Source organism: Lathyrus oleraceus, chromosome 2, assembly GCF_024323335.1.
Source record: "Lathyrus oleraceus cultivar Zhongwan6 chromosome 2, CAAS_Psat_ZW6_1.0, whole genome shotgun sequence".
Lineage (NCBI taxonomy): Eukaryota > Viridiplantae > Streptophyta > Magnoliopsida > Fabales > Fabaceae > Lathyrus > Lathyrus oleraceus.
This window is the reverse complement of record NC_066580.1, coordinates 399,420,113-399,430,057: the sequence shown is the minus strand read 5'-3', so window position 1 is coordinate 399,430,057 and position 9,945 is coordinate 399,420,113. Positions and strand designations below refer to the sequence as shown.

Below are 9,945 nucleotides of genomic sequence, written 5' to 3'. Positions count from 1 at the left end.
AGAGCTTTGACTTCAGCTTCCTTAATCCTTTGCATTTCCTCTTGTCTGGCTTTCTCTTCTGCTTCCTTGCGGGCTCTCTCCTCAGCTTCTCTGGATAGACGCTCCTGGAGTCTTAGCTCAGAATCTCTGATGAATTCATTTCGGACTTGCTCAGAGAGGCTCTTCAGTTTGAAGGCTTCAGCGGTCATCCAGCCAATAACTCTGTTCCAGTGTGTCCTAATAGCTGAAGGATCATCACTGATGCCAGAGTTGATGGTCAGAGACTTGACCTTGTCAACTGAAGCTCCTGCAAACAGCACTATTGCTTCCTCTAGGGTTGGCAGGGTGTTTTCTGGTTCAGAGGGTAGAGGTGGAGAAGTGGGAGGGCTTAGGTTGAGAGTGGGAGTTTGTGGTTCAGTGAATGTATTTGGTGGGTGTGTGTCAGAGTTGTTTGGTTAAGTTTCAGATGGAGTTGTTTCAGAAGGTTGAGGGTCAGATGTTGTTGGGTTTGGTTGTTCTGTGGGTGATGAGGTAATTTTTGGTTCAGGTGTGGGTTGTGTTGGCTGTTGTGAGGCCAGAGTCTGAGCTTGGAGTTGGGCCAGAGTGGGAGATGAGGGGTCAGAGTGTTCTGTGTCTGAGGAAATGTTGTAGTAGGGAGGTGATTCTGGAGAAGAAGATGAAGATGGTGAGGTGGTTTCATTTAGCATCTCTGCGTCAGAAATAGGTAAGGTTGTGGTGGCAAGGTTAAATTTCTGGGATGGTTGGTGAGATGTTCTGGTGGTTGAGGGAGGCGTTTCTGAGTTTGTATAGATATGTGTGGGTTGAGGGATAGAAGAAGCAATGTTATGTGTTTGTGCAGAAGGAGCAAGAGAAACGGATTTACCAGAAGGTCCAGGCAGAGGTGTTGGAGGTCTTGATCCGGAGGATTCTCCTAGTCTTGCCTTCTTAGCTTGCTTCGCCTTCTCAGATGGTCCTCGTGGACGCTTCATGAAGTTCGGAGGCTCAGCTGGCAGCTGGCTTATGTTGAAGTCTGAGATATCCACTCCTTGTTTCCTCAGATAATCTAAGTAATAAAGAATTACCTCTGGAGGGTCGATCTTTGAGAACATATAAAGTCCATGTGGGATCTTCCTCTGATCTTTGAGAGCTTCCCAGGAGGTGTCCATAGTAGGTTTGAACTTGACTTGATCCAGAATCCCCATGCTCTTCAGATTTTTGGCGTTAAGAGCTCTTCCAGTGTCAATCATCACGTCTTCCATGAGTCTGAACGTTATCAGATGCTCCACGAGACGACTTTCGATCAGAACGTCAGAGATTAGCCTTCCCAGAGGAATGTAGTTTCTGGGCTTCATGTTGTTTCTTGTATCTCGTACAGAATCTCTGAGATACTTGAAAAGAAGTGCTGGAAGGCAGAGCTTCAGACCTTTTTGGATGCAGTACAAAATACACTTCTGGTCTGTGTTGATGTAGTCTGAAGAGTTTGAAGCTGGGCGATGATGGATGGTGCCCAAGATGATCTTAAGCCATACCCGGAGGTTCTGATGTAGTTCATTGTTCTTGGATTGGTTGCCTTCAGCGTTATGTTTGAAGATAGTTGGACTAATTTCATGGGACAGATATTTTGCCCTAGGGTTAATGTTGTAGATCCTTCTTCCTCCATCTTTTTCCATGCCCAGAAGAGCAGCAATAGACTTCTCAGTTATCACCATTTTGACTCCCAGAACATAGGAGACGATGTAGTGATCATCAACATCAGTCCTTCACTAAATTTGTGTAAACTGGACCATACAGACGTTTGAAGTAATTTCCCCAACCTTGATTTCTGATTTCTTCAGTGAGGTCAATACCATTTCTACGCATGTTGTCAAAATCCACCAAGGATTCACATAACACCTCCAGTTTCTCAAATGGTGTTGCAAGATTGATGCGAGGCTCACGATCAAGAATGTGAGGCTCTTTGTATATGGGAGTTGAGACGACACCGGTAACCGCTGGGTTTGGGTTGCTTGAACTTGGAGCTTGTTCGTTTGAATCCATTTGTTGAGAGAAGTTGTAGACAGATTCTTGTTGAGCATCCATGAATGTTGTTGATAGCTGAGATGAAGATTGAAGAATGCTGCAGGAATGCCTTGAGAGAGATGAGCTTGTAGAGGTTTATGAGTGCGTGAGAGTGAAAAGTGTGCAATGTGTGAATTGAGGTGTTTAAATACCCAAATTAGGGCGCATGCAAAACGACACACAAAACAAAGTTTAACACAAAAACCAAGTCAACACGTTTAGAGGGAAAATAATTACAACTCATTAATGATGTCTAATCCCAACAGTCAGTACACTGCTCGAGGAGATCTCAAGAGACTATTCCTTGATTACTGCTAGACAACTGTCTAGAAGTTCCAAGGTCAGACGCAAGGTACTCCACGTGTTTGCTTTATCTGATCTTCAGGAATACCAAGGGATTGGTTCCTGGAGATTTCTAACTCAGATAACTTCTAACTTGGTAGGAGTATCAGAGTCAGAGGTAGAATCCACTTTGTTTACGTCAGAATCTTATTTTACACACTCAAAGGCACATTTTATTCAGGGCAATTTTGAATGTTCAGATTCTTTAAGATGAAGAGGAATCTATCTTCAGCTAAGGGTTTAATAAAGATGTCAGCCCATTCATGATCTGTATCAATGAATTTCAATGTTACTACCCCTTTCTGAACATAGTCTCTGATAAAATGATGTTTTATTTCTATGTGCTTAGCTTTGGAGTGTAAAATAGGATTCTTGCTTAAACAAATGGCAGCAGTATTATCACAGAAGATAGGGATGTTACTCTCAAAGATTTGCAGATCCTCTAATTGATTCTTCATCCAGAGCATTTGGGTAGTGCACAGAGAAGCTGAGATGTATTCCGCTTCTGCAGTAGACAGGGCTATGGTTGATTGTCTTTTGCTGGCCTAGGATATCAAATTCTTTCCCAGAAGCTGACAATTTCCAGATGTACTTTTTCGTTCCATTCTGTCTCCTGCGTAATCTGCATCACAAAAACCAGATAGTCTATACTCTGATGTTTTCTCATACATCAGGCCCATGTTAGGAGTTCCTTTCAGATATCTGAGAATTCTCTTAACTGCTGTTAAATGAGATTCTCTAGGATCTGATTGGAATCTGGCACAGAGACAAACACTGAATAGAATATCAGGACGAGTAGCAGTCAGATAGAGAAGGGAGCCTATCATACCACGATAGAGCTTCTGACAAACCTTTTGACTGACTTCTTCTTTTTCAAGAATGCAGGTTGGATGCATGGGTGTCTTTGCAGGTTTGCATTCAGCCATTTCAAATTTCTTCAGAATGTCTTTTATGTATTTACTTTGATGAACGTACGTGACTTTTGAAGTTTGATTGATTTGAATTCCTAGAAAGAACTTTAGTTCTTGCATTAAGCTCATTTCAAATTCTGCCTGCATTAGCTCAGAGAATTCTTGACATACAGAGGCGTTAGCTAAACCAAAAATGATATCATCAACGTATATCTAGCATATCATGAGATCATTGTTAATGTTTTTACAAAAGAGTGTGGAGTCAACTTTCCCTCTGATAAAATCATGTTCCAGAAGAAAATTACTTAATCTTTCATACCAAGCTCTGGGAGCTTGTTTAAGTCCATATAAAGATTTCTTAAGTTTAAAAACATGTTTTGGACAATTTGAATTTTCAAAACCTGGAGGTTGGTTGACATACACTTCTTCTGATATATAACCATTAAGGAATGCGCTCTTGACATCCATTTGATACAATTTGATAGAATGATTTATAGCGAATGATACAAGTAAGCGAATAGATTCTAATCTGGAGACTGGGGCAAAGGTTTCATTGTAGTAAATGTCTTCTTGTTGACTGTAACCTTGAGCCACCAATCGAGCTTTGTTTCTGACAACTTCTCATTTCTCATTCAGCTTGTTTTTGAACACCCATCTGGTTCCGATAATGTGAGTGCCTTTTGGTTTAGGAACAAGATCCCAGACATCGTTCTTTGTGAATTGATCTAGCTCTTCTTGCATGGCTAGAACCCAATCGCTATCTTGAAGTGCCTCATCACAGGAAGTAGGCTCGATCAGAGATACTAGTCCCAGAGGAGTTTCTTCAGGAGTCTTGAAGGTAGACTTAGTTCGGATAGGTTCGTCCTTATTTCCCAGAATCAACCCTTCAGATATGTTGAGGCGATTTTTAGCTTTCTTTGGGATTGTTGGGGATTTAGTTGCTTCTGAAGTTTGCATGGCAGTTGCTTCCAGAGCTTTAATCTTTTCGTCAGAACCTGCAAGAGTGATCTCCAGATCTGCAAGTTTCTCAACTAGCTTTGACTTTTTTGGGTCAAGCTTATCATCAAATCTGACATGAATTGATTCTTCCACAATTTTGGTTTATGTATTGCATACTCTGTAGCCTTTAGAGCGTTCTGAGTCTCCTAACATAATACCTTTTTGTGCTTTGGAATCAAACTTGTTCAGATGTTCTTTAGTATTTAAAATAAAACAGGAACATCCAAAAGGATGAAAATAAGAAATGTTGGGTTTTCTTCCTTTACACAGTTCATAGGGAGTCTTCTCCAGAATAGGTCTTATGGAGATTCTATTCTGAATGTAACGCACTGTATTTACAGCTTCAGCCCAAAAGTGCTTAGCCACATTTGTTTCATTGATCATGGTTCTGGCCATCTCTTGGAGTGTCCTATTCTTCCTCTCTACAACTCCATTTTGTTGTGGAGTTCTAGGGCAGAAGAAATCATGGGATATTCCATTAGAGTCAAATAATTCCTCAAAAAATTTATTTTCAAATTCCCCACCATGATCACTTCTGACTCTGATGATTTTAAAGTCAAATTCGTTTTTCACTTTGGAACAGAAGCTCGTGAATACAGAGTGAGACTCACTCTTGTGCTTTAAGAATTTTACCCATGTCCAGCGACTAAAATCATCAACAATGACTAGTCCATACTTCTTTCCATTGACTGATGCTGTTTTCACAGGACCAAATAAATCAATGTGGAGAAGTTCCAGAGGCTTAGAGGTAGAAACAATATTTTTCTTTTTAAAAGATGATTTTGAAAATTTTCCTTTCTGACATGCTTCACATAGAGCATCTGAAGAAAACTTCAGCTTAGGTAGACCTCTGACTAACTCGAGTTTATTTAGCTGAGATAACTTTCTCATGCTAATGTGGCCCAAGCATCTATGCCATACCCATTGCTCTTCGTGAATAGACATCAGACATTTCACATTTTGTTCTTTTAAATCAGAAACATTTATTTTATAAATATTGTTTTTCCTCTTGCCAGTGAATAGGACAGAACCATTGTTTTGATTTATGGCTTTACATGTTTTTTGATTGAAGATTACATCATATCCGTTATCACTTAATTGACTTATTGATAACAGATTATGCATTAATCCTTCTACATATAACACATCAGATATGGAGGGAAGAGTACCATTACCAATAGTTCCGGAGCCTCTGATCCTTCCTTTCTGATCTCCTCCGAAACCTACGAATCCAGCATCTTTAAGTTCCAGGCTTTGGAACATAGACTTTCTTCCCGTCATGTGTCGCGAGCATCCAGAGTCCAGGTACCATGACTGGTGTTTTAACTCTGCTGCATAAGATATCTGCAACATAAACAATCTTATCCTTTGGTACCCAGAGTCTTTTGGGTCCTTTGTGATTAGTTTTCCTAGAGTTTCTTAAAACTTTGGGTTTTCTTGCATTATTAAATTGTTGTACTTGTGTATGTGTATAGTGATATGAAAATGGAGATTTAGGTTGGTCATTAGTAGAAGTTTTATCTTCACTAGGATCATACCCAATTCCTCTTCTATTGTTCTGACTGACCCCATAAATCATGGATGCCATTCTGCTCCTCTGTATCCCATTTTTCAGAAACTTTTGAAAAGATTTTTCATATTTATAAATTATTGTGTTTGAAGTTTGTGGAGCTTGAGATAACGCTTCTTCAAGTTTTGAGCAATTTTTCTTTGTTGCATCTCTTTGTAATGTCAAAGATCTGTTTTCATCTTTTAGTTCTAAAATTGTTATCTCAAGTTTGCCACGTTCTTCTAATGTTTCTTCAAGAACACCTTTTATAGCTTAAAATTTTTGTTTGAGTTTCTGATATGAGCTTAGAGTTTCAGACAAACATGATTCTAGGTCAGATCGAGAAAGTTCAGAAAATACCTCTTCTGATTCAGATTCTTCATCTGAAGTATTCTTGGATGTGGTAGCCATGAGTGCCACATTAGCTTATTCATCAGAGTCTGATTCTGATGAGTCAGGTTCACTGTCGTCCCAGGTAGCCATCGGTCCCTTTTTGGTTCTGAGGGAATTTTTCTTGAAGTTCTCTTTTCTGGAACTGTCTTTCTTTAACTTGGGACATTCGTTTATGTAGTGACCTGTTTCTTTACATTCATAACAAGTAACTTCTTTGTTAGATTTACCTTTTGAGGTTGATTCTGATCGGTCCCCTCTGGGTCTTGGTCTCCTGAAGTTATTATTTCTCTTTCTCCAGAGTTGTTTTACTCTTCTGGTCAGAAGGGATAATTCTTCCTCATCGTCAGAATCTTCCTGCTCAGAGTCATCAGCGTCTTCTGTTTCGGCCTAGAAGGCTTTGTTTCTGTCAGACTTGCGCCTTTCAGATCTGGACTTTAATGCTACAGACTTGATCTTCTTCTGAGGTTCATCTTCCTCCAGTTCTATCTCATTACTTCTGAGTGAACTGACAAGGCTGATGTTGTTCAGATCCTTTGATAGCTTTAAGGCTGATTATATTAAAAAGTTTTATTTAAAGAATATTTTTGTAAGGAGAGTTGTATTCTATTTCGATAAATATTCAAAGTTTAAGATAATTGATGATGTAATTTGATTTATTAAATTATAAATTTCCTAGCCTTTTTTTTAGATTATAATGACTTTTTTATATATATTCCTAAATATTTATTTTACTTTTTAACTTATATTACTATTTTTTAGGGAAACATGATAAGTACTAGTGCTCATTTATTACAATTCCAAAATTAATGGAAGTAGTTATTATTTTTAATTTGAACTGACAAATCACTAAAACTATAACTCCAAATTTATCTCCAAATTCTGATTTTAGAAAATTATATACTTTTATAGTAATATAAAAAAATAGTTAATGTCCATTTTAATATACTAAAATAACTAAATCCATGAAATTCTCATTAACATTTATTCTTTCCTTTATGTAAAATAATTTACTATATAATAATTTATGTTGGTACACAAAGAATATCCAATAATTTTGTTTTGCAAAAAGGTTTAAAAGATGAAATATGAAGAATTGGGTTTTCTACAAGTAAAGAAGATATAGTGAAAAATCAATGAAACACATAAACTAAACCACTTCTTAGGTTACGAATGTATTTGATTTTTCACTATATCTTCTTTACCTGTAAAATCCTAATACAACAATAGCCTCCGCAATGATCTTCACATTCTTTCGATCAAAGATTCTTTTTTTCGTTAACTTTATATAATTTCAATGCATGATTTAACTTAGTTATGATGGGTGTGCTTTTTGAGAGACTAGTTGTTTATTTTTGTTTATATTATTTTTGTAAAGTTATCTTTTTTTTTAGTTAAAACATAATATTTTTTAGTATATTTTTTTTAATCTAAAAATCATGTACTAAAACGTCATGTTTAATAAGATCCATAAAATGGTAATGTCATTTTCTCTCATGCTAGTTCTTGTTACATTAATTTTTTAATTATAGCTATATATTTAAAATATTGTCCAAGAACTTTATTAGCATGTTATCAATTTTAAACAATTAAAATTAAGGATTATGTTGGTTAACCAATGATAAAAACTAGGCACCGAAGTACCCTTAATATTATTGGGTTGATATTAATGATCTATTTGTTTTATTATCTCTTACAAGTGATACTTTTTTTAAAACTTATCATTTAAGCCAAAGTCTAAAATATGTATTTTGATGAGTTAGTTTGCCATATTGATGTCATGTTATTTAAAATTTCCACGTCACACCCACAATGTTATTTTTTCATCTAGTTTGTCAACATTTGAAAAGCAAAAATCATGGATTATAGATTATTCATTAAAGGTATAAACTGAATTTAAAAGAGTCATAAAATATGGGAAAGAGAACTATTATTGATCCTAATAAGCATTACGTTTGACTTTCTATATATTTTTAGAAAAAATTAAAATAAGATACTTAACTATAAGAATTATTGTTGTCCTACTTCAGTTTTAGGTATTTTAAATTATTTAGATAACTCATTTTTTAAAAGTAATTTTAAGGATAAAACATAACAGTAAATTATATTAAAAAGTTTTATTTAAAGAAATTTTTTTGTAAGGAGAGTTGTGTTCTATTTCCATAAATATTCAAAGTTTAAGATAATTGATGATATAATTTTATTTATTAAATTATAAATTTCCTAGCCATTTTTTTTAGATTATAATGACTTTTTTTTATATATTCCTAAATATTTATTTTAATTTTTAACTTATATTACTATTTTTTAGGGAAATATGAAAAGTACTAGTGCTCATTTATTACAATTCCAAAATTAATGGAAGTAGTTATTATTTATAATTTGAATTGACAAATCACTAAAACTATAACTCCAAATTTATCTCCAAATTCTGATTTTAGAAAATTATATACTTTTATAGTAATATAAAAAAATAGTTAATGTCCATTTTAATATACTAAAATAACTAAATCCATGAAATTCTTATTGACATTTATTCTTTCCTTTAGGTAAAATAATTTACTATATAACAATTTATGTTGGTACACAAAGAATATCCAACAGTTTTGTTTTGCAAGAAGGTTTAAAAGATGAAATATGAAGAATTGGGTTTTCTACAAGTAAAGAAGATATAGTGAAAAATCAATGAAACACATAAACTAAACCACTTCTTTGGCAAGCTTCTGACTATCTTTTTGATATGGTTTGCAGTTGTGTATCCTTTGTCTAGCACTTTGAGACCTGCAATAAGAGTTTGGAATCTAGAAAACATTACCTCTACAGCTTCATCATCCTCCATTTTGAAGGCTTCATATTTCTGGATTAGAGCCAGAGCCTTTGTTTCTTTGACCTGAGAGTTTCCTTCATGAGTCATCCTTAGGGAGTCGAGTATATCTTTAGCTATTTCCCTATTGGTGATTTTTTCATACTCATTGTAGGATATGGCATTGAGAAGTATCGTTCTGGCTTTGTGATGATTCTTGAATTCGCGCTTCTGATCATCTGTCATTTTACTTCTGGGAACGGCAACTCCAGCATCTGTTACAGGAGGTTTGTATCCAACTGTGACAATGTCCCAAAGATCAGCATCATAGCCCAGAAAGAAACTTTCAATTCTATCTTTCCAGTAATCAAATTTCTCTCCATCAAAGACTGGAGGCTTAGCGGTGTAACTGTCTCTTTCATTGGTGTTGGCCATAGTTTTTCTCGTTCTTGATATCTCTACACTGTTAAGTGTTTGATTAGAAAATCAATAACAGAGTCGAAGCTCTGATACCAACTAAAGGTGAGAAAAACAAGAAAGGGGGGTTTGAATTGTTTTAGAAAATAAAAGCTTTTTCAAGAGTAAGAAGACACAAAATTTTATACTGGTTCGCTTATAACACAAAGCTACTCCAGTCCACCCGGCCAAGGTCATTTCACCTTCAAAAAGGACTTAATCCACTAATCTTGAAAGATTAATACAACCAAACGTCTAAGAGAGTGATCTCTTAGTCCTCCCAGGTATACAGACTACGCAGAGTCACTTGAGGAAAAAAAGCAATTTAGCAAAATAAATATGTAATAGAGAGTGCTTCTAAGAGTAAGCGAATATTACAGCAAAATAATCAAGCAAGTGTTTTCACGTATGAGCAGCAGCTCGTGAAAAGCTTTAAGAGAGAATGTAAAGAATTTTCT

At 35.7% G+C, this 9,945-nt stretch overlaps 1 protein-coding gene across 1 annotated transcript; it reads right to left on the bottom strand.

The window, feature by feature from the left end:
- Positions 1–434: 434 nt before the first annotated feature.
- LOC127123424 (uncharacterized) lies at positions 435–1,088 on the bottom strand. Its single transcript, XM_051053644.1, has one exon. It carries the CDS (start codon positions 1,086–1,088, stop codon positions 435–437), a length of 654 nt encoding a protein of 217 aa, XP_050909601.1.
- Between the last annotated feature and the right edge of the window lie 8,857 nt (positions 1,089–9,945).